Genomic DNA, 26,167 nt, shown 5'->3' with positions numbered 1-26,167 from the left:
GCTTTCTAAATTGGCTCCGTTTCCAATCTGCTGAACGAGAGCTTTCCCCCCATCTATTATCCATTTGTTTATCGTTCGTACGCTCATTGTCATACGGTTTGCGCCCTAATCTACTTTTAACAGACCCTCTAACTGAAGCCACTTGTTCTGTATTTTGATTGGCAATAGCGTATGTCGTTAATAGCTTATTCAAGGCTTTCCCGGGAGATGGCAAAATGCCATTATTCACCCCTAAACTCCTAGCGTTTGCACCCGCCATTTCCCAAGTGGTAATGATTTTCTCCGCAACCTCTAATGTTAAGTTCTCCTCATTGAGTAATCTCTGCTGCAAAGCTTTTTCTCGAACACCGGCTACTATGCGGTCCCTGATTGCAAGTTCTTTAAAAGTCCCAAAGGAACAAAATTCAGCCTGTAGTTTTACAGATAAAACAAAATCTTCCAGCGGTTCGTCTGGTTGTTGTACGCGGTTGTTAAATTTAAACCGCTGGATCAAATCAGATTCTGTCTTATCCAATCTCGTTTTCAATCTGGCAATCAAGTCCGCATAAGATATCTCGCTAACATTCGTGTTCGGGTACAAAAGCTTAATTTCTTTGTACACCACTGGCCCACCAAGGGTAATGAAATGGGGTTTTTTCAAATTATCAGGAATACTATTCGCTTCGAAAAAGTATTCTAATCGATCAACCCAATCCGCAAAGGAAACCCCTCTACGAAATGGTTCAATTACCGTAGCTATGTTATGCTGAGCCATTGTTAAGCCGACTCAATAGAAACACTTGACAATGCGCTATCGAACAAAAGAGCGTCTAAGCAATAGATTGGGTATAGGGAACAGATTAAAAACTCACCAGATTTATCGGTTCAACCTTCGTCGACCTTGACACTCCTCGGACACTTCCGGAATAACTAGTCTGACGGAAATAACTAGTATACTACCTCTCGGATGTCGCCAATTACTCGTCACAACCTGCCGGTTCCAAAAACATGTGCCATTCAGTTAACAGGTAGTCGCACTGTCCAATTGACCGTTGATGCGCACGTGGAAGCGTTGTCGGTACTATGTACTGCACAATGTGACGAAATCCAGGAAGAATCAAGGCACAACTATAAAAATATAAAAATCGCTTTTAATATCACTAAAAAAAATCGTCTTGTGCGTGGTAATCTTCAAAAAAAAGTCGTTTCAGTAGCTAATTAAAAATTATAACCACATGAAAAAAGCTTCGTTTTAGTGTTATCACAGCTCTATTCAATCTAAGAACAATATCACTCTTTTGTTCTAGATAAGGAACAGATAGATGGTGAATAGATATATTTGCGATAAATTATTTCTCCACCGAGTACCGATGGTGAACCGTTTTGTGCACTACAATTTATCACACACTTTACAGTTTTTCTCGTCGCCAACTTTAGTGTCCAATTGTTATAGTTGTTTCCGTAATAAATTAGATTAAGTACCCTTGTGGTATTCTTTCTATACGACAATGCAGGGAGCTAAAACACAACCGAATGCTGTTAGAGACCGACTAGAAGTCAACGGATCAGATCTTTTATTCGTAGATATAACTATAAATGATGACCATGCTTTCAGACCACAGTATATCTATCATACAGTGCGAGCTCTATAAAGCGAACACTACACTTCCTTGATGTCAATTTGTCAATTTTTCACGCCGATTCGAATTTGTAGAAATCCGGTTAATTTTTGTAAAAATAACACTGAGATACTTTATTTTCGGGGAATGGTTCCATTCGGGGAAATGTTACATTCCGGGAGTTGTTACATTCGGGCCACAAAATACATATTACGATAAGTTTAATCGTTGTCATAATTCCATTCCACAGTCGTGCCATTGAGGATGATTTTACAGTCCTGTCCTGTGATGACTGGGTCTTCGCCGCGTTGATACAGATCTTCCAGCTGGTGAGGTACTTTGTCATGGCATTCAGGACTTCCAGGACGATGGAAAGTAGCTGAGTTGCAGACACTGATTGAAGATCAGCGAAAGGGGCTCAAAGAATGGAGCCCTCATGTATTTAAGCTCGAGGTTTAGGATGCAGTCGAAGTCTGGGGCCTTCATATTTTTGGATGATTTGATATATGCCGTCAATTCGCCAGCTATGATCTCCAACTCCTTCAAGAAGTCGTTTGTAGTCAGATGAATGTTGTTCGCAAGCTCAAGTATCGCTTCACCGAAGTTTCAACTTCCACCACCACCGGATAGTGGTCCGAGCTGTGCTCCTGGAATACGACCGGCTGGAAGACGTCTCCGGCGATAATGAACTGCCCCTGCCGCCGAGTGAGCTTGACTATATTCCTTTGTAGTTTGGCCGACGTGCCGTCGTCGACTTTGACTTGTGTGGGACAGTAAGCCACGATGAACGTGACGAGTCCGACGGAGGTGGTGACTTTCACTCCAACGGCTTCGATGATTTTGAGGTTGAAGTCCGGCAGCAGGCGACAGGCGATGTTTCTCCGCAAAGCAATTGCCACTCCTTCCCCTATGGAGCTTATTCGATCGAACATCACCAGCCTAAAACCCGGAATTGTTGCACTTACCTCGGGGTTGAGGTGGGTTTCGGTGATGAAAACCGCGTCAATCTCCTTCTTCTGAAGGAAATCGATGAACTCGACGATTTTGCTCTTGAGCGAGCAAGCGTTCTAGTTTGCCAGACAAAACCTAGAAGCCGTTTCCAATAACTAAAAGGCCCAGAGTGTAGATCTGGTCGAACTGAAATTTGCAGCTTCGAAGCCGAACCGCAAGGTGGCTGAATATTGAAGCCAGGTGCTCCGGGGTGTAGAGTGGAGCGGAATGCTCCGGAAGTAGAGGATGCTCATCTCGCTGTTGGCGGAATCCAGGAGGAAGCAGTGGGGGCCATTCACTGGAGGATGGGGCCGGCGGTGCTTGAGCTTGTGCGGTTGTAACGGGGGGAGGATTGGAAACGCTCGACGGGGAGCCGCGATGGCCGATAGTTCACCTGCGGTTGTAACGGGGGAGGGGGATTGGAAACGCTCGACGGGGAGCCGCGATGGCCGATAGTTCACCTCGTTGAGTAAAGGAACACGGTTTTTCTTCGGTAGGGTCCTGGTGGAAGCCTTCTTCCGGATTTCCAGAAACTTCGCTCGCTTTGGGCAGCCCTTTGTGGTGGCCCGATGTTTGTCGCCACTGTAGGCGCACTTGGGATCGGCCTCCTCCATCTTGTCGCACTCTGTCGGAAAGGGTTCGCCACACTTGTTACAGCGCGGCTTCATGCGTCAGTTCCTGGTGCCGTGCTCCACGTGGTGGAGCCGTGCTCCAGGTGGGTCAGTTAAAGCTGGTCGCGATATCTCCTTAACTTGTCGTGACAAGCGATCTTGTGCATGGCCAATGCAATGGCTTCAATCCAACGGGACCAAAAAAAGAATATTGAAATATTTATTTCATACTCAAGGACGTAGTTTTGTAAATTGTTCTCATGATATTTCTGCACACTTCTTTATTAGCGATTGATTCAAAACTTACGTTTGTGTCTGAGTATTCACTCATGTATTTCTCATACATTCGTGGCAAGTTGTATTCACTAAAAAAGAACATTGTAACATACCTACACCCAACCAGAGATTGCAACATTTTATTGCAATCTCGCATTAATTTCGTGTACAGTTTGTCATAATTTGATACATTTGCACAGATTGTATTAAGTAAACGGCAGTCCCTTGCATTAGGTCTCCGGTCACGAGAAAATAAGAACTGGTTATGTGTTAGTGTCTACATTGAATCTAATTTTACACTCCCCCATCGAGGAGTGAAATTTTGTATACTTCGAAAACCTTAGCAACAATACAAAAAAAAATCGATCAAAGTCGGGAATTGAATCCGGACCCTGCACCCTTAGCACATCTAGACTGACGCGCTAACCATCTGGACTATTTACCAAATGAGGGACAACGCGACGAAAGGCAATCATAATCCACGTTTCATGCTATGCGTGTGTGACAAGCGGAAGGGTAACAGGGATGGCCTCAATGAGTATACCATGGTATGGTATACCACTGCAGTGGAATAAGCACCATGCATATTTGTGTCCTCTTTTGTTATCAAGCTAAATGGAATCAGGAAGATTGTGTGGGAAAAAGTTAAATTGCTGTACACGTTTCATATACTTGTTCTAGGAGGAGCCGACGAGATTCGTTTGAATGTATTGATCGAAACCAAATAAACCGACCTAATGCAATGAGATGTATTAACAAGTATGACATTCTCTGATCGGCTTGAATGCGAGATTTGATACAAAATGCTTAATACAAAGAATGTCACACAGAATTGTTTTGGGTGTAGATATTATGATTCCAGTTGAAAATCGAATTTCGAAGTCGCGAAAACCGATTTTATTCGCGTTCAACTTATAGCGCATCATTGCGCAACTGGTGCACATCGTTCGCAACCAGATGCGCTATACAGCGCACCAGATGCGCAGTAATAAAATTTGCGACTAGTTGGAGAAAAATTGATTGTCGTGAGTTCAAAAATTCGGTTTTGAGCTGCACATATAATATTGTTTTCTACGTTTGACCCGCTTTGTATACGTTAAGGGCCCCACACACGCTCCGACATGTTGTACAACTTTGACTCCACCTCCAAGTTTGTGCGACCAATTCAGTTTGTACAACCGTCTGACGAACAGTTGGTACAACCAAAACTCCAACAAAAGTAATATTAGTCATTTTCTTTCTGTATATGCTGATGTGTTCGGTGCTTTTTCACGAATACTGAATTGGATAAACTGAATTGGATTGGAGTGCAATTAGATTGGAATTGAATTGGAATGGGATTAAAATTAGATTGGCTGTAGATTGAATTGAATTTTATTGGAACGTGAATGGCATGTTATTGCATTTTTAGTGATGATGGATTAGAATGCGATTGAAATCTGTTTAGAGTGAGAATTGTAGTTGATTATGAAGTGGATTTGAATTGTGTTGGAATCGGATTTTCACAGTCCATACAGGAATTCTTCCGGATGCTCCTCCCGGAATTTCTCCGTAAGTTCTTTCTGGAATTCCTCCGGAAGTTTATTCTGAAATTCCTCCAGCAGTTCCTTCTGGAATTTGTCCGGAAGTTCCTACAGGAATTTCTCCGGAAGTTTCTTCCGGAAGCTCTTCCCTGAATTCCCCCCAAAATTTATCCGGAACTTCCTCCCTGAATTCCTTCGGAAACTCCTCCCGGAATTCCTCCGGAAGTTTCTCCAGAAAATATAATTGAATTGTTCCAAGTTTAAGTTCCTCCAAAAATTCTTCCGGAAGTTCCTCCTGGAATTCTTCTGGAAATTCTATCCGCAATTCCTTCGGAAGCTCCTCCCTGAATGCCTCCATAAGTTCTTCCTGTAATTCCTCCAGAAGTTCTTCCCGGAATTCTTCTGGAAGTGCCTCCCGGGATTCTACAGAAGTTCGAAGTTCAAGTTTCTCCCAGAATTCCTCCGAAAGTTCTTCCCGGAATTTCTCCATAAGTTCTTGCTGGAATTCCTCCAGGGAGTTGTTCCCGGAATTCCACCGGAAGTTCCTCCTGAAATTCCTGGGGAAGTTTCTTCCGGAATGCCTCAGGAACTTCCTCCGGAATTCCTCCAAAGTTCCAAGTTCAAGTTTCTCCCAGAATTCCTCCGAAAGTTCTTCCCGTAATTCCTCCGGAAGTTCCACCCGGAATTCAACTGAAAGTTCCTCCAGATGTTTCTCCCAGAGTTCCTCCGAAAATTCCTTCCGGAGTTCTACGGAAAATTCTCTGGAAATTCCTCCAAGAAATCCTCCAGAAGTTCCTTCAGGAAATTGCTCAGGAAGCTCCTCCAGCAATTGCTCCGGAAGTTCAACCCGAAATTGAACCGGAAGTTCCTCCGGATGATCCTCCCGGAACTCCTTTGGATTTTCCTCCCGGAACTCCTTCGGATGTTCCTCCCGGAGTTCTTCCAGAAATTCCTACGAAAACAGCTTTGGAAATTCTTTCCGGAAGTCTTCCTGAAGTTCTTCCAGGAATTCCTCCGGAAGTTCCCTCACGAGTTTCTCCAGAAGTTCCCTCTGGAATTCCGAAATTCCTCCAAGAGTTCCTCAGGCAGTTTCTCCTTGATTTCCTCCAGAAGTTCCTCCAGGAACTCCTCCGCAAGCTTCTCCAGCAATTCCTCCGGAAGTTCCTCCAGCAACTCCTCCGGAAATTCCTCCCGGAGTTCGTCCAGAAATTCCTTCCAAGTAATCCTAAGCAAATCACCGGCGGCGGCGGTGTTTATTATTATTATTGTCGCATATTATCTTATTTTCTGTATTATCGCAAAAATCACTTTCTGCTCCTGGGTATTCTACCAAAAGATTTGAAAGCAACAATGTTGTACAACATGACCACACACCATGCAACTTAGTTGTACAACATTTGACTCCGCCCATCACAAGTCGGAGCAAAATCAAACTGTTTTGATTTCATCCGACCACATTTACAACTTTAAAACCGTCCGTCCGACAGTCGTACAACTAGCCCACAGACGGTTCGACTTTACTCCGACCGAACCAAATTTCCTGGGGGCGGAGTCAAAGATGTACAACACGTCGGAGCGTGTGTGGGGCCCCTTACGCAGGCGTGTTACGTATTAATCTATCAATAAATTTCCTAAAATAAAATAAAATTTCCTGAATTATGAAATAAAATGTATGGTATTTGGTACAATATATAATATTGAAAATATAATTATAACAAATGATATGATAATATTTTTATTTTTCTGATTTGTTTCAAAGAAACAATTGATTTTAATTGCGGAACATATAGAAGCATATACCAAACAATCTTCTCAGAAAAGCAAACACTTAGAAAAAATCAAAAAAAATTTCAGTGGAAGCTATAGCTATAGGTACCTATAGGTAGCAAATGTGAGACTTTAACCCTTATGCGGCCAACAAAAAAAACACACGTGGATGGCCGACAGGGTACCCGTGTTCCCATAAATTCTCATAACTTCAACAATTTTTAACCGATTTGGATAATTTTGACAGTTTTGGAAACAGAAACTCATATACTTTTTGCCCATTGTCAAGGTTTACAGCTTATGCCCATGGTTATACAAGAAATTTTTGAAGTAAGGCTTAAGAGTCTACACGCGTAACCAAAGGCCATTCAACCAGTTTCAAATATGCTACAAGCTCTTTGCGCTTCTTAGAATTGAAGGTGTTCACAGTATATGCTTCGGGTAAGGCAAAAATCCCTGAAATGAGGTCTTAGTCATCCGAGAAATCTCTGGAGTAAAGCCTAAAGATCTACTCGCGTAACCAAAGGCCTATTATGCAAATTCAATACGCTACATGCTATTTGTGGTACTTAGCATAGAATGCGTTCATAGTATATGTTCCGAGTCATCCAAGAAATCTCTGGAGTAAGGCCTTAAGGTCTACACTCGTAACCATGGGTCTATGGATTTGTCTCAAAAGTGGTACATGCTCTTTGCGCATCTCGAAATCAAATGTGATCACTACATATGTTCTGCGCTATCGAAGAAATCTCTCGGATAAGTCCTCTGGAGCCTTCATTGCATATGTTCATGGTCATCCAAGAAAACCCTGGAAAAGGCCTTCAGGTCTACACGCGTAACCAGAGATCTTTTAGATTGTTTCAAAAGTGGTGCATGCCCTTTGTAGTACATAGAAAAGAGCGCTTTCATTGCATATGTTGATGGTCATCCAAGAAAATCCTGGGAATGGCCTTAAGATCTACACGCGTAACCAGAGATCTTTCAGACTGCTTCAAAACTGGTACATGCTCTTTGTGATACATAGAATTGAACGCCTTTATTGCATATGTTCATGGTCATCCAAGAAAACCCTGGAAAAGGCCTTAAGATCTACACGCGTAACCAGAGATCTTTTGGCTTGTTTCAAAAATGTTACATGCCCTTTGTGGTACATAGAATAGATTGCGTCCATTGCATAGGTTCATGGTCATCCAAGAAAACCCTGGAATATGCCTTTAAATCTGCATGGGTACCCAGAGATCTTTTGGCTTGTTTCAAAAGTGGTACATGCCCTTTGTGGTACATATAATGGAATACGTCCATTGCATATGTTTATGGTATTCCAAGAAAATGCTAGAATAGGCCTCAGGATCTTCACACGTAACCAGATACCTTTCGGATTGTTTTAAAAGTGGTATATGCCCCTTATGGTACATAGAATATACCGCTTTCATTGCATATGTTCATGGCTATCCAAGAGAACACTTGAACAATCCTCAAGAACTTCACGCGTAACCAGAGTTCTTTCGGCCTATTTGAATAGTTATACATGCCTTTTATGATACGTAGAATAGAATGCACCCATTTCAAATGTTCATGGTCATCCAAGAAAACCCTGAAGTAAGGCATTAACATCTACACCAGAGATATATCAGCCTGTTTTAAATTTGGTACACGCTTTTGGGGCCCATGAATAAAATGCGTTCATGACATATGCTAATGGCCATCCTAGAAATTTATGGAGTAAGACTTCTAGGCTTACACGAATATCTAGAGGGTCTTTAAGGTCACTCCTTACGGAATCCAAGTTTCAAAGTGCTCGCGTTTTCGGGGGCTTCTTTTTGGATTCCGTGAGGAGTGTCCTTAATCTAATTTTAATATGGTACATGATCTTTGCGATATTAGCCCGTTTTTCCCTCACGTTCTCGGCGTGAAGTTGTATGCGTTCCGGGGGCTTCGTTTTGGATTCCGTGAGGAGTGTCCTTAATCTAATTTTAATATGGTACATGATCTTTGCGATATTAGCCCGTTTTTCCCTCACGTTCTCGGCGTGAAGTTGTATCGTTCCAATTTATTTACATTTTGCATTTCCAAAGAATAGACAACTTCATATTAGTGATATGAATGAAGTTTGTATACTACCTGGGACCAACAACAACAAGACAACAATAACTACTTGGAATGCTAATATATCAAGATGAGGTTTCACATCTTGTTTATTCTTCAATAACTGCCCAGCGCTAATGACAACAATTTGAACTTCTTGAAATGCAAACATATACCAATAGCCTTCCGTTCGTGGGTTGATCTGCAGATCATTGCTATATGGAGTTCATAGACTACCTAGTACCATGGCAAAAACAAACACTACAGCAGACGTTCGATAACCGCAAGTCATTTAACTGCAATGCTTTTTAACTGCAATTCGATAGTTGCAACAGTTTTACAGTTATCGGACCGCTAAACTTCAAACCGATGACAGACTCAATGACAGCTGCATTGCGCTGCACATTTAGATGCACTTTTTTTTTGCATCTGACGTCGATTGACAAACGTTTGACGTCTAGAGTGCGTTGCAGTTATCGAACGGCATTTGATAACTGAAAAAAAACATTTTGCAGTTATCGAGCGGCTACTGTACTAGGAATGCGTACATTCACTCAGATGAGGTTGACCCGATTTTGTCACTCCCAGATTTTGTCTACCCCTGATTTTGCCTAACCCGATTTTATCTCGTTTTCGACCCAATTTGCAGCAAACAATAAAGATTTTCATAAAATAACTTTCACTGCCTGTAGCTTATTATTAATCATTAATGAGTACCTGTTATTAAGTTTGTAAGTCTCTTCGACAAAAAATACGGATTCCATTTACGTATTTTGCCTCGCCTTCATTACGGAGCCCACGACCAGGCTTGTAAAATGTCATCTGCATGTCATTTGACTAATTTGTTAATAACTTTCTTCAGAAGTAAAATTCACATCATAATTTTAGATGTACTCATAAAGCTTGAGTAGGGCTTTATTTTTGGTCAAGGGTACATTACTCTAAATACAACATCTAAGGCTGGAGAGTGAAAACTCTCCAAAATGTCACGTGTCATTTGACATAATGTCATTTGAATGACATTTTACCTCCCACGCCCCAGATAACATATTGGCTTGTTAGACAAAGTTGTAGCCACATTTAAGCGCTATAAGTTCGTCATTCATCAAGAATCAATAGCTAACTTCTGAAAAAAGTTCTGGGAAAATTATACAAACGAATGCAAATGACATTTTACAGCACTGCCACGGCAATGAAAATAACTACTTAAAATACAAACATATACCAAGAAGGGGTCTGACAACTTGTTTTTTTTTTTCAAATAACTGCCTCCGTTAACCTTCTGTCTGTGCTAAAAAAAACTTACGATGTCTGTGCTCTGGGGTCAAATTGACCCCAAATTGAAATTGCTATAACTTTTTTATTGTTTGGCCGATTTTGGATTTTTAGGGCTGTTTCGAAATATAATTTAATCATCTTTCAGGTCGTAACCAAAGATTGACTATTGGTGGGCGGGTACATCGCGGGGAGGAGTAATGGGTGAACAAGGGTACAAAAACAGTGATTTTTCATGATTGTTTTACTTATATCCGAAAATCCTACCCATTTTGAACTGCACCTTTTTTAAAAAGATTATGCAGGAATGCCTGTGCTTCGGCATGAGGCGTTGATAAGTTTAGAACTTGGCCTTTAGGTGGTGGTATATTTGAATTCATTATTTTGGACTACTCAAGATATTCCGATACATATATAGAATTCTCCTCAGTGTAAATATTCTTATCGTACAAATTTAAAATTTGTTAAAATGGCGTCTTGATCAAAGGTCGTCTAGTGGGAATGGACTGGCTAGTGACGGAAGTAATAATTGGGAATTTTACAAATAGGCGGCAAATTGGCTAATCTTTGGTTACGCATGAAGACCCAAAGGCCTTAGTTCCAGGGTTTTCTTGGATGACCTAAAACATATTCTGTGAACACATTCTATTATTTGCAGCATCGCTGGAGCAGGTTGAATGCAAAGAAAACTTTTGATGAACTCTACCACAACATTCATGTTTGCCAAAAATACTACAAACCAAAATACATCAAATCTCACATGCAACAATATACTCAAATATAACAGCTCACTAGCGCCGCATCTTGGAAGAAGTGCTCATTATATTGAGCACCGCTTTGTAGTCCTGGACATCCTGAACAATGTTGCCGAATACAACTTGGTTGTAGGTATGAGGGATCTCAAGCTAAAGTAATATTTCAAATATGCAAGAATATTGCAAGTACACTAGCGCCGCCTATTTGTAAATTTCCTAATTATTTATTCCGTCACATGACGGTCCATCCCCACCAGACGAACTTTGTTAAAGATACGTCATCTTTACAAATTTCAAATTTGTGCGATAAGAATATTTACAATGAGGAAAATTCTATATATCGGAGTTACTTGAGTAGTCTAAAATAATGAATTCAAATATACCGCCACCTAGCGACCAAGCTCTAAGCTAATCAATGCCTAATGTCAAAGCACTCACCTTCCTGCATAACCTTTTTGAAAAGGTGCAGTTCAAAATGGGTAGGATTTTCAGATATAAGTAAAATAAGCATAAAAAATCACTGTTTTTGTACTCTTTTTTACGAAAACCCCTCCCCGCGATGTACCCGCCCACCTATAGTCAATCTTTGATAACGACCTGAAAGATGATTAAATTATCTTTCGAAACAGCCCCAAAAATCCAAAATTGGCCCAACATTGAAAAAGTTATAGCAATTTAAATTTGGGGTCAATTTGACCCCAGAGCACAGACAACGTAAGTTTTTTGAAAAAAGTACACTGTAGCGCAAATTTTCAAGATTTTTCAAGCGACTTTGCACTTAGGAGACAGATCTCGGCGAATATTACCAAACTACCAAAAATTAGGAGAATCGGTTGAAAACTAAAAAAAATGGCCTGGGGTCATATTGACCCCAGAGCACAGACAAAAGGTTAAGGAGGTTGATCCATCGACCTTGACTCTATTTCATAGACTACCCGGAGCTCAAGACAACAACAAGAACTACTTGGAATACAAACATATACCAAGATGGGGTCACAAAACGTTATTCTACGATAACTGCCTCCATTACGGAGATTGATCTACAGAACTTCGGTGGGGTTTGATGCCACGAAATCAGTACGCAAGACAGGTGTTTTCCCTACTAAGCTACGAAGGACCTCCGTCGTCCTCCGCAGCTTAGCGGGTACTGATGAAACCAAATTCACAGCACCTGGCATGTAGCCGAACCTTCGCAATACATTTTCAGAACTAAATCTAGGTAGGTATATGTATTGTATATGCTACCAGTGTTACGATAGTTACTAACTAGAGGCCTGAATAAGAGAAACGCGGATAGAAGATATGACTCTGCCAACACTGCATTCAATCTTCTTCATTAAAGAGCAACACATGAAAAGGAAGAAATGGTTTATGTAGATAAAATCTCACAATCCGTTATTTAATATGTCCACTTCACATGACAATAGAATCCAATAAGCAATGCAATTTAATTTCATAATCTATAAATGACTTGCATATATTATTGCAAACTAATGTAAAATGCATTCAAATTTGTTTATTTAAAAACGACATAAAATCGAATTTAGCCGTTTTCAGTATTTGAGCCAACATTTTGGCTGCTTGACAGGTCTTCTGCTCGATTGGTTGCTGTTTTTTGACGGTTCGATTGGCGGCACATACCTATCCGCGTTTCTCTTATTCAGGCCTCTATTTAATCCGACGAGCGCCTGATAGATAGGCAGAATGACGGACAGTGCGTATTCATTCAGTTTTGTGGTCACTACCCATGAAATCCGCCTTTTGGCAGGCAATTAATTTGTCACTTTATACGTTGAATCGCCGTGGGAAGTTGAGTACTTTTATCTCGTTTTAAATTCTGGAGTCCGACACGACAATATTTCCTTCCGACGAAGGAAGGGTCAAAATCTCACTGAAGGTGGATTAATCTGGGTTTTTACTTAAATTACACTACATTTCTTTTTGGTATGCATTTTCATGCAACAATTGACTAAATCCGTTTTTATTTGACAACTTAGTTTGTTGATAGTTCAGCAAGATGCCAGGCAAGATGTCTGCAACTGGAAGACCAGTAATCATTTGCATTGCTGAGTAGCATCCAGCACCAGGATAGGTCCTGACATCGATAATGTCCATCATTCGTAACTTGATCAATTTGTGATTCTGTCTGTATACTATAGTGGCGATCTCCAGGTGCACGAATACGAAAGGCTGTGCTGGAAGTAGGAAGTTGGAAGCGGCGAGATCAATTAGTCGTAGGCCATTTTCGTTCGTCAGCCGGTGGGCGCTGATCTTTCCAATAGTCGGTCTGAACTTCTTCTTTTGGCCAACTTGAGCGTTCAAATCTCCTATGATGATTTTGACGTCGAGGTTTAGGCAGATATCGTATCGTACTCACGTTTCAGCTGCAGGTAGAACGCGTCCTCATCCCCATAAATGCTTTTGAAGTGTGTGCTGTGCACGTTTATTATGCAGAAGTCGGAGAAACGGCATTTACTCCTCAACCTGCTCATTCTCTCATCGATCTGCAAATCGCCATCATCATGAACGCTGTTCCCAGCTTGTTTGTATATCAATTGTATATCAACTTGTTTGAAGAAATCCTAAAGTGCAAATTTTTTATGACAAATGTTCAGCTTCTGATTTTTAAGAATTTAACGGTAAATCGCACATTGACAATTATATTACTCAAATTTGCAGGGAAAAAAGAGGAATAATAATATAATAAATTAGCAATCATTTGTCATAAATTCCAGAATTTTGTAGAACAACGAGTTTTGGGGGAAACAGTATTTTTATACACTTAAAAGCTTGAAAATCACTTTTACATGGACAAAACGTGAACGAAACGAATCGCAATGTTCACAAGACTTATAAAACACACCCAAAGCTTCCGTATAGAGGTTGTTGCGATAGTTTTCAACGTTTATGTCTCTTGTTAGATTTTTTCCAAAATTGAAAATAGCCCAAAAACAGTAAATCGACTTGAGCCACCTCGAAATTTTATCCGAATTAGCCGAAAATTGGACAGGGGACCTATTTGAGCATAAGAATTGTGATTCTTGGCTGACCGGTTGAAATTTTTATACTTTTTGAAAACATGAAGAGGTCTACTGTACAGTCATACGATGGATTGTACTTGGCTATCATATTTCCCAAAGTATTCCTTTGATAAACCTTCCAAAAATACTATTGATCTTTTAGAAGATGCAAAAACAAACAAGAGATTGTACGCCCGGCTTTGCAAAAATCACTAACTACACTCTGAAAAAATCTTAAAAGATTGATCACTTGCTAAGAAATTCCATTGAAAACTTAGGATTTGTTATACGTTTTTCGATAACCTAAAAATTATGTAATTGGGAAAGTTACTCCTATTATTTATTCAATCAGCATACAATTACTGTTCCTACTACAACTTCTTTAAGCAGTGACACCTGGCGCTGAGAATCAAAGGAGCATAATGTCCATCGTGTTTAGCATTATTATCGTAAGATATAATTAAATTGTTCAAAATTAGAAAACTAGATAAAATAGTTTCAAAGAGAAATCATATACGTGCAACACTTATGCAAAATAGCAAACAAATACTAGGCTGGCTTAATCCTAGACTTAAGCCTCCCGTAGCCCCCTGTAGTTACGGCAATGTGCTTACATATATTCCAATGAAATTGAGATATTTGCAGTTTGACAAACCGAGCTTCCAATCGCTAATTCCTTCTCGCTGATTGTGCGTTGCCTAGTTGTTTAAAGCAAGGCCCGACACTAAATCCTCTACATTTCCGAAGGTTCCCTTCTTCTTCTTTCTGTTTGGGGTGGTGCTTTTCTTTTGCGCACACACCCTACCTAACTGGACCGGCATCGCAGGCCATATGTCCAACCTATTTCTATTTATACTCCGTGGAGTTTACAATCGTGATCTTCTTTATCGACCTGTATATATTTTATTCTTGAAAATCTGCCATAGAGACTTATTGTTATGTTTCTTTTTTACGTCCGGAGACTTAGCTTTCTTTCAAAGTCATGTTGACTTTCCCTCTATAAAGGGATGTGGAGGGGGTGGGAATCGAACCCATGACCATCTGATTCAGAGTCAGATGTGTAGGCAACTACTCTACGGACCACCCCCTTCCGAAGGTTCGTAGTATAGTTCATAGTGCATTGTTTTACTAACAGTCCGTCGCTGGCACTCACAGGATGTCAAGCCGCCCGTGCAATGGGAAGCAGACGCTGTTGTGAGCCGCAGTTTTTGGCGTTTGATCCGCTTTTTACCTCCGGATAGGGGCAACCCCCTCCCCCTCTCTCTATCAGCATATGGTCAAAGCTCCCACCGGGATTGGTTACACGATTTTCCCTAACGTAACTCGTACCCCGCTTGTACCACGCGGAGATAGGGATAGGAGTTGCTGGGCAAAAGGCTAATGCGCAGGGTTTATTTTATTCCTTCGAATTCACGAAGTAAGAATGGTATGCATTGTCCAGCATTTACCGTGCCTAGTGAAATAACATGGAATATAAAAATTGGTCTGAAGTTCGCTTTGGCGCTTTCAAATCTCATCTTCATCTCACCTATCCTCACCTCACATTTAACTAATTGTGTTCAACGTATTTTAAGGTCAACGGGACAAACCATTCGTGACGGATGATGAGAATGAACTGCGAACGCCACGCCCAGATTTGTTGGACACACCATACGCGGCCGGCTTCAACATGGAATCGTTAAAGTACAACTTTTTCAAGGTTTGCATATATTTCGATATTTATATGACTCTGATTAAAATTAAATTCTGCATCATTTTAGACAAATATTCCAGCACCACAGAACACCATATCTTCGAATGGGAAAAGGCCGACTAAAGCACAAACGACTAAACCAAAGCAGACGACAACCGAAATTTTCGAAGAGAGCGCCAGTAATCACGGTCTTCCTATTCATTGGAGCACGCGTTATGCCAAGGAAGACGATGATAAGGAACGAAAGGATGATAAGCAGGCATTAGATGCGCCATTGAGCACCGTAATACCGCTGAGCTCAGGGGAAACACAACTGCAGGGTAACAAACTCAATGAACGTCGTAACGTGAAGGATAATGAGAACAGAACTACGGCTCGCGCTATCACCACAGACACATTTAATAGGGTTGAAGAGGCTGCCAGCAACAACGATCAAGTCAACGTCAAAATACCATCGATTCGTTATGAACCTCCGTTCACACCAGAAGAACAGTCAAAACGTGGAGGCACCGTAAAAGATTCATTGGGAGCCGGGTTCAAACCTTTCGAATCTGTCTTGAATTTTAACAAGAAAGGTAATCGAAAGGACTACGATTTCTCAAACTTCTTCAATCGGAATGAAAGTATCAAGAACACTGCGCCAACACAGGCAGCAACTCCGTTAACTACCACTCCACGAACCGTTCCACCAAGCACCACGAGATTCGTAAGCAGTTCTTCGACTACTTCAGTACGCCCAACCACCAGATTCACGACAACTCCACGTCAAGCGGGCTTCATTACTTCATCAGGACCAACAACGAAGCCGATCGCTATCGTAGTCTCTGATCTACAACCACCTCAACTCAATCCAGCACAGTTTGCGCCAAGAACTGGTTCAGTTTTTCAACCAAATGTTGTCAGCACAACTGCCAGAAGCTTTTTCTCCACGGCTACAACAACAACTGCTGCACCAACATTTAAACCACAGCTCCTGTCCGACCCACGCCAATCAAACCGTGCTCCAACTACGATCCTGTTTAACCCTCCAGCGGCTACAGCCGGTCTTTTTGAAAACCGTTTTGCGCTTCAACGTCCTCCGGTGACGTCCGATGTTCCAATTCCATCTCGAGAAATCCTTCCTCCGTTCCAGAACGTTGCAAATTTTGACAAAATTAAAAATCGTTACGTAAATGAAGCGATATTTACACGTCAACCCATAACCAATGAGCCGTCCAGCGGACCCATTAAGTCCGGAATCGACAAGCTTTCAGGTGACGTTCAAATCCAAGTCAGAAACGATAACGCACCTCGGCCTTTCAGCGTCCCAGCACCTGCCAACGATCTTCTTCCTCCGAAGAAAGAATACGTATTCTACGACGACGCAACCACCAAGGGACCTCCAATCTATTACCAGTGGAAGTGGTCTATTCCATCCTTCGGGCTTGATCCACCTCTTGATGCGCCACTGACCGACGAAGAAAAATTACTTACCCAACTGAACCCCGCGTCTCAGGATTCTCCCGACACGAATCGCGAACACAATCAAACCGCTCGCTCGATTTCCTCCGAAACTGGAAACCCAGGCGAGAATTCCTCGACCGGCAACTCGTTCGCTGAAGCAAACAGGCGCAAAATCCAGCAGCCGAACCACAACTATCTTGAACTGCGCAAACAGCTGGCCATCCCGGATTTCACCTTCCCGCTGGAAAACGTCGCTGCAGCGAAAAGCGTGTACGACAATGAGGCCGCAGTCAATTCTTTTCAAATAAGAATCCCAGCCTATGCCCGCAGCGATGACGACAGTACGGCTTGGTACGGTGAAAACGCCAAATGTCCCCAATGCCATCCTGCTTTTGTGAGGCCTGGCAGCTGCGAACCGTGTATCAAAATTCGGAGATAAACTTTCAGTTTCCCTTCGGACCTCATTCCTTAGTCCTTTCCCTTCCCTTCTACGAGTAAGTTTGTTGTTGGTAAGCTAGTTAAGATAAAGCTCCAAAGTCCCAATATCCTGGAAATATCCCGACAGAAACAACAATGCATTCAAGTATTTTAGGTAGTTAAGATTTGAAGCACTAGTTTATGCCCTCGATTGGGAAAAATATCAGATCATTCCGCAGCTCATGACCTCTTGGACACATAATTTATTGACTCACTCAACCAAAACATTTCGCGAAAGTATTCCGATCTAGCCGTATGCAAGACTTTGATACCTTATTAACCCAAAGCGCTCAATCAAGCATCCACCTAACTGCAAGAGGTCGTGACAGTCTCCGGAATGGTCAAGGTCCTCGGACCAGAGATTACAACGAGTTGTACATACACCACCGCGAAGTAAATGAGTTGAACAGAAATAAACGTGTGTAAAAAAACAGAAATAAAGATATGTTGAATAAGAGTTGTCCAATTTGTTGTTAAGAGACGATAAAAGAACACGATATGGCCCATTCTCAAGTAACATTTTCAGTTTTATTCCACTCTAGAAGCGGATTTCAAGATTAAATTATAAGAATAAACATTTTTTTTAACTAATTATATTTACTAATTACCTAATACCGTGACCTGTCCTAATTCCGCGCATCGCCTAATACCGTGGTTTTCATAAAGCACAGAACCTGGCTATCATGGACATCACATTAATTGGTGAAATGCTCGAACATAATATGTTTGAACATTTCACCAAATAATACGATGTCCATGATAGCCAGGTTCTGATTTTTGATGAAAACCACGGTATTAGGCGATGCGCGAAATTAGGGCAGGTCACGGTACATGCATTCATCAAACGGATCAGTTCCCCTTTTTCTTCTTCCAGATGAGCCGGCCTAGGGCTTTTAGAGCCATGGTCTATCAGGTCAATTACGCTTGGTACGAAACCAATAGCAACCTATGGTGCCCATACAGGCTCTAGAAGGGCATACCCATAACTTATAATTTAGATATGTCCCAACCGGATGTTCTAAGATCTAAAAATCATTCTGGAGTTCAGACGAACTGATCTACCAAAATTACTAGGCTCAAAATCAAGCCAATAACAACCCGGACAGGCCCTTAGAGGCCATGTGTATCATTTACGGTCTACATATGTCCAACCCGGATGTTCTAAGTTCTCCAAATCATTCTGGAGTTCAGACTAATTGGTCTACCCGGTCAACTGAACTAAATACAAAGCCAATAGCAACCCTTAGTGTCCTTACAGGCTCTTAGAGGTCATGCGCATGGTTTACATATTAGATATGTCGCAACCGGATGAATTCGGGAGTTCAGACGAAATGATTTACCAATATTACTGGGCTTGATATCAAGCCAATAACAACCCATACAAGCCCTTAGAGGCCATGCGCATGATTTACGATCTAGAAATGTCCAAAATGTATGTTCTAAGTTCTTCAAATCATTATGGAGTCCAGACGAATTGGTCTACCAAAACAACAGGACTCGATACAAAGTCAATAGCAACCCATGATGTCCATACATGCCATTAGAGCTCAGGTGCATGTTTAAAGATTTGAATATATTCAAAGCGGATGTTCCAAGCTCTCCAAATCATTCTGGAGTTCAATTGCTTGGAGCTTCAACTGGGCTCAATTCTAAGACATTAGCAACCCATGATGTCCATACAGGCCCCATGTGCATGATTTACGATCTAAATATCTTCAAACTAGATGTTCTGGAGCTTAAGCATAATGATCTACCACTTCCGCTGGTCTATACATGCCCTAGAGGCCAAGTGCATGATTCATGATCTAATATGTCCAAACCGGATGTTCTAAGCTCTCCATATCAATGTGGAGTTCAGACCAATTGGTCTACCAAGTCAACCGAGCTCAAAACAAAGCCAACCCATGGTGTCCATATAGGCTATCAGAGGCTATGTGAATGATTTACGATCTTAATATGTCTAAAAGGGCTGTTCTAAGTTCTCCAAATCATTCTTAAATTCAGAACTATTGATCTACCATGTCAATTGGGCTCAACTCCACCTCTTCGATTGATTCGCCGTAGACTTCCAGCGTAATATCGTCAGCGAAGCCGACGATTACCACGCCCACCGGGAACTTCAACCTCAAGACACCGTCGTACATGACATTCCATAACACCGGACCCAGAATGGAACCTTGCGGAACCCCTGAGGTTATGTCAACGCACTTCCGACCCGCCTCCGTGTCGTATACCAGTACTCGATTCTGGAAGTAGCTTCCGAGAATCTTGTACAGGTACTCGGAATTCAAGACGCAGGAGCGCATCTGCAATAGCTGCCCAACTGGCACTATTGAAAGCATTCCTCACGTCGAGAGTCACTACTGCACAATAGCGAACTCCCCTCCTTTTACGCTGGATAGCTATCTCCGCGGATTTGGTAACCGACAAGATAGCGTCTACGGTCGACTTACCCTTTCGGAAGCCAAACTGGTTACTCGATAGACCATCCGCACAACCTGTTGAGGATGATCTTCTCGAGCACCTTCCCCGCCGTATCAAGCAGGCATATTGGTCTATATGCCGACGGATCCCCCGGTGGTTTTCCCGCCTTTGGCAATAGGACCAAGCTCTGCCTTTTCCATGCTTCAGGGAAGACTCCCTCGTCCAGGCATTTCTGCATGACAGATCTGAACATCTCGGGAGCCTCAGCAATGGCCGCTTTGATGGCCAGGTTCGGAATACCATCCGGTCCTGGCGCCTTACCTACACTAAGGGACTGTGCAATCCCCGCAAGTTCCGCCACAGTTGCTCTTCCCTCATCGCCCACCCTGGCCCCTGGTAGCTCCACAAATGGAGGCCAGGGACTTGGGTCGTGACGTGGGAAGAGCCCTGCGATGATCCTCTCCAGCATCTCTGGAGACCGCTCTGTAGGGGCCATCGCCCCACGTGTCTTGGCCATCACGACCCTTTAGGCGTCACCTCATGGATTCGCTTTGGCACTTTGACACAGGCCCTCGAAGCAGGCTTTTTTGCTTGATCTAATCTCAGTCTTCAGAGCGGCTCTAGCAGCCACGAACGCCACCCGTCGTTCAACACGCTCCTCTTCTGTGCGTGCTCGCTGCATCCGCCTCCTTGCCCGTAGGCAGGCGCGGCGCAGGTTCGCAATTGTTTGAGTCCACCAGTAAGCCGATGGCCTCCCATTCCTAGGGTGGACTTTCCTAGGCATGGTGGCATCGCATGCACGCGAGAGTACTGTTACCAGCTGCTCGCCGCTCAGACCGAGAGTATTGTGCTCGCGGCGGAGCGCTTCCTTAAACTCGTCATCGAAGTATGATGTCTTCCACATACGAGGGCTAGGCCTCGTCCCTTCTTCTATTCGCTGAATGCTGGTCGTATAGTCGATACCGTAGCGAACCGCCAGGTGGTCGCTGTGAGTGTAGCCATCATCTACCCTCCAGTTCGAACTACTCGTTTGGCCAGGGCTTCAGAACGTAACCTCGATAATCGATTCGGCCCCGTTCCAGCTGTAGGTACTTTTGGTACCGACATTAGCCAAGTTCACATCCAACATGGCAAGCGATTCCAGCAGGATCTGCCCCCGTTGATTCGTGGATCGGCTTCCCCATTCAACGGCACAAGCGTTGAAGTCCCCCGCTATCATCACCGGCCTACGCCCCATCAAGCTAGCCGTCAAACAATCTAGCATTCGACCGAACTGCTCGATCGACCATCGAGGAGGCGCATAGCAGCTGCAGAAGAAGACCCCGTTGATTTTGGCAATGACGAAGCCCTCGTGTGTCGAAGACACCAACTCTCGGACTGGGTATTTCCCCGTTGTCCATATCGCCGCCATTTTAGACCCATCGGTGACCCAATTACCGTTCCTGGTGGGTACCCGGTAAGGATCTGCTATGATGGCGATATCCGTCCCCCATTCAGCAACTGTCTGACACAGCAGTTGCTGGGCTGCATCACAGTGGCTCAGGTTTAGCTGCGTTACCTGCACTGTGATTTTGCAGCACGCTTAAACGCCGGGCACTTCGAACCCCCCATGGGGTGCTTGCTGTTCGCAGCTTTGCTGGAACAGATCAAACAGTTGGGAGGGTTCGTGCAGCATTGTGCCTTATGTCCCTCCAATTCGCAGCGTTGACAGAGCTTGCTTCTGTCAGGGCCTTTGCAGTCCCATTGCTTGTGCCCCGGTTCCAGGCACTTGAAGCAAACTTCGGGTTGCTCATATATGCCCACAGGGCATACCGACCACCCCACCTTGACGCTCCCTAACTTGACTACCTTGGAAGCGTCCGCTGCAGATAGCCGAACCAATGCTACCTGTGTCCCTGCCGGACCTTTCCGTAGCCGAACGGCTGCGGTGGACGCCTCCACTTCACACTGTCGCCGCAGTGCCGTGACGAGCTCTTCGACTTCGGTGATCTCGTCCAGGTCTTTAACCCTTAGATTCACCTCCGTCGTGAGTGCCCTCACCTGGACCGTCTCGCCTAGGACTTCCTCCGCCAACTTCTTGTAGGCAGCGCCCTTTTGCGAGACGCCCCGCTTTAGCTCGAGGATCATCTCGCCCATCCGGGTACGTCTTATTCGACGTACGTCGGCGCCGAGTTCACCGAGCTTAATTTGTCTTAATTTGTTTACTCGCAACAAGTTGTATAGGACGACGAATCCTGTTTCATGTTTTCATAAAGTTTCTGCCCATTGTTTTGAATTAAATTGACCATAAAAAATTTAGCCAGAATATTGGGTAAATTAAGTACTAACTTACTTTTCGAGCACGTTCAAAGAGAGATCTGAGTAGAAAAAGCCGCGTAGTCGATAGCAGTTCTATTCTGCTGTCAGGTTTGTTTTATATGAACATTAAAAAATGTATGTGACTTCGTAGCTATTGAATTGGCATCGACAAATACAGATTAAAAATTGTCTCAAGTCACGCTTTTTTGGAACAGAAATATTCCATAAAGAGAGGGGGAGTAACTTCAATGTTCATAGAAATGAGCGTTTTTCAATTGCGTTTATCTTAAATCATTCGATTAATACTCATAACTCATGTTCTATTTGATTTCCGTGGATATAATTAAGAACTTGAAATCCAAAAATCGCTAGCTCGGTTGATGGAATTTTGAAACTCTTTGTAGGACTAATTACACATATTTCGGAGTAAGCTGCTCAATTGGTTTGTGAGTTAGGATTCTGGCGAATTCTGCTTTAATCGGGGAAATTCAAAGTATCAAGTCTTCCAGTTAGTTTCCGGCGTAACCCACTTCTATCTACCACAAGCATTTCATGCACAACCCAGAATAGGATTTGAGCTAATTTTGTCCGTAGTTTGAATTATCGTTAAACAAATAAATTTCATTATTAATGAGCGTTTGTGGTTTTGAGGGAAAGTTATCAGGTAATCAATTTTTTACTCTTTTACTATTATCCGATAATGATAAGGTACGTCCTAATAATAATGTAAATAGGATGTAGTTTGTCAAAAATGCTTGCTACATACGTTTGAACATTCTTGGGTTTCTAAAAAGTTACGCTTATAGTTTGTGTTAGAGACGTTGTTTATAGATAGAGACCCGCCGACAGTGAAGCCGAAAGTACCAAACAAACCGTCACACGCGGTACCAAACGAGAAAAGTAAACAAACATTACCAATCGGTACTAAATGCAAGATAGGTATTGTAATCAACATTAATTTTTTTTGAAAAGTTCAGTAAACGAAGATGTTTTCATAGTTCTCATTGCAAATTTATATATCTAGACCAACATTTGAAAAGGGCATAACAACCAAAATTTATTCCTTCTGATTCTTCGTCCACATATATAGCTAGATATGTAGACGAAGAATCAGAAGAAATAAATTTTGGTTGTTATGCCCTTTTCAAATGTTGGTCTAGATATGATAGTTAATAATATTTATTGTTGAATATAAGGAAATGGTGCTAAAGAATACAAAATATGTAGTTGGAGCAAACGAGTCACTTCAAGTTCTCACAAATTTTTATGTTGCCGATCGCACAGATTTTTTTTTGTCTGCTGGCCGTGAAGCCAGAATTGATTTTATTCTCTCCGCGTGTCTCTATATAATACCATCGTCTCTGGTTTGTGTAGTTTACGAGATGTTACACGACAACTTTGACATCAAGAGCCTCCTTATTATAGCTTTATCCTGATAAAGCTTGAAGTCGGAATAGACTCTCAAAATAGTTTTAGCTACATTCTCAATATTTCGAAGATACGATTTTTTGTTCAGATCTTGGAACATGTGTAATTTGAATAGTTCACTATTTTTGGTTTTAATCCTTTAAAAAAAACGGCTTTTGATTGATTATTTGTTTACAATTTAACTTCATAAAAAAATATTTTGCAATTTCTGATCATAATACCTGGTTTACAGTTAGCATTTGAGTGATGAAACGGCCTACTTTTCCATACCAATGACATGTATGGGTGCTTTAATGAACATTATGCAACTCAAATGGGTTGCATAAAATCCATTATTTTCCATTATAGCAAATGCTGGTTTTCCAAATAGCACTCATTTTGGTGCTATAATGGAAAACCAGCATTAGAACAATAGTTACATGGCCACATTTGGCTCAATTGGCTTGGGTGGGTATTCAAACAGTGTCACGTAATAAATAAAATAATTTGGTGAGCATGACATCAAATTCTCCAAAGGCAGGTTTATTTATCGCTTTATGGTCTGTCGAGCACTTAATGTGGCACGATAACATGGAATCTATTTGTTTTCTGCAGCAACACCATTTTTTGGATTGGATTGATCATGTGAAGTAAATAAAATTGTACCATTTTGGTACAGATTTATCATACTCGTGCTGAAAAAAATCATCTTTTTGCCACAAGTTGTACAAACTACTATTTTCAATTCTTTGCAATGAAACTGCCATAGCATCATCCCATGAATGAATATGTACAAGATTCAGTGATGACTCAATTTTTAGCATGTTAAAATTTGTCTGCCCCTGATTTCGTCTACAACCGATTTTATGACGGTTTTGATATGGTTTCTCCACGAGTCGAAACCATTAATTGCTTTATATTTGTTCTATTTGACTTCTCTAAAGAATTTTTCTAGACACATTTTATAAAGAGCGAGAAAGGCATCATCACCGCTAGGTGGATTAATCTGGGGTTTTGTTTTGCTAATATTGATGCAAAATTTGCTCAATATTATAAAAAAATAAGAACGTTCAGTTGATCAGATTTAGTTTTTATCATTGGCATTTATCGACTTTTACGAGTATCGAACCACCGATATCGAATTTCTCAGACAAACCTGTCTTCATCATTCCAACTGAGCCACCACTGTTCTCGCTTAGAAGGATGATTTTAGATCTTTACTTCTTTTTTGCTACCCATCGATAGAGAAGAGCGTTGCATGGATATTTTGTCATATTTCAAATTAGCATAGCATTGCCTGAAATAATCTGATTTTTGGAAAACCCGGACCAAGATTTTTTTATGTACCAGGTTATCCGACTTCGTCAGTAGATGGGAATAACCAGCGCGGGGGGGAAACATATATTTTCAGTGCAAAACGTAAACAAACGAGCATAAATTCCATACAAAAATCCAAGATGGCTGAGTTGGGGATATTGACAAGTCGGATAACCTGTACATAAAAAAATCTTGACCCGGACCATCGGACGTTGATATTCTTCCAGTTTTTTTGCCTTTCTCGTACAACAAAGTTGTGCCGAAAGGCTATCATTTCACTACGAAAACGAACTTTTTAGAGAAGCGAGACCCATAGTGTTATATACCAATCGACTCAGCTCGACAAACTGAGCACATGTCTGTCTGTCCGTGTGTATGTATGTGTGTATGTGTGTGTGTATGTGTGTGCACAAAAGCTAAGAAAAAAATTAGACAACTTTTCTTATAGTAATCCTCAACCGATTTCCTCGCAACAAGTTTCATTCGACAGGGGACAGGGGACAGGGGACAGTTGATCACTATTGAATTTTATAACGATCGACAGTTGCGTTTAAAAGTTATAAAGAAAATGGTACATCGAAGCATACAAGGTTGGTGTCTTGGCTAAATGCGAGAAAGGCAGTATCACTACACGGTGAATTAAGTTGGGTTTTTATCTTGTTCTTTCTTCCGCTTGTCATTTCATGTGACATTTACCTTCATCGTGACTATGCTTTTCCCACTAGAATGAATTTTCCAAAGGAATGCTGGTTGCGGATAATACATTCACCAGAAATACGCAGAGATATTGGTATTTATGTATCATTACTATTCATGTAGGGTAAAACGGTATAATATGCCCCCCCTCTCCTTAGGCAATACCATGATAACTTTTTACTTATCAACGCAATTTATGCAAATTTTGTGTTCAAAAAGTCGCGAATGCATTGCTTCCACATTCACATAGTATGATGGTTCTACAAATATTTGAAGGTACCAACTGATATTTACCCTCAGTTAGTTATAGTTTTCTAGAAATCAAAGGGGGGCATTTTGACCAGGTGGGGCGCATTATACCGTCTTACCCTAGCACTGTTTTCAATCGCTGAGTATGAAACTTACGTTCGAATAAAATTGATGTTCGGAATTCATCACAGCATTAGGAAAATTTAAGAATTTTGAGTTTTCTGTTCAAAATGTAAAGCGTTTCCTTTGAATTAGCAACAAAC

At 41.9% G+C, this 26,167-nt stretch overlaps 1 protein-coding gene across 1 annotated transcript in view; it reads left to right on the top strand.

The window, feature by feature from the left end:
• LOC134225139 (uncharacterized) overlaps positions 1-17,970 on the top strand; it is a 274,191-nt gene extending 256,221 nt beyond the window's left edge. Inside the window, exons 5-6 of the mRNA XM_062704973.1 lie at positions 15,475-15,599; positions 15,661-17,970. Of these exons, the coding sequence (XP_062560957.1) occupies positions 15,475-15,599; positions 15,661-17,475 (1,940 nt within the window). The 3' untranslated portion in view covers positions 17,476-17,970. The remainder of the gene's footprint in view (positions 1-15,474; positions 15,600-15,660) is intronic.
• The last annotated feature ends 8,197 nt before the right edge of the window (positions 17,971-26,167 follow it).

This window comes from Armigeres subalbatus, chromosome 3 (assembly GCF_024139115.2).
Source record: "Armigeres subalbatus isolate Guangzhou_Male chromosome 3, GZ_Asu_2, whole genome shotgun sequence".
In the NCBI taxonomy this organism is placed as follows: Eukaryota; Metazoa; Arthropoda; class Insecta; order Diptera; family Culicidae; genus Armigeres; species Armigeres subalbatus.
This window is presented reverse-complemented; position numbering and strand designations above follow the sequence as displayed.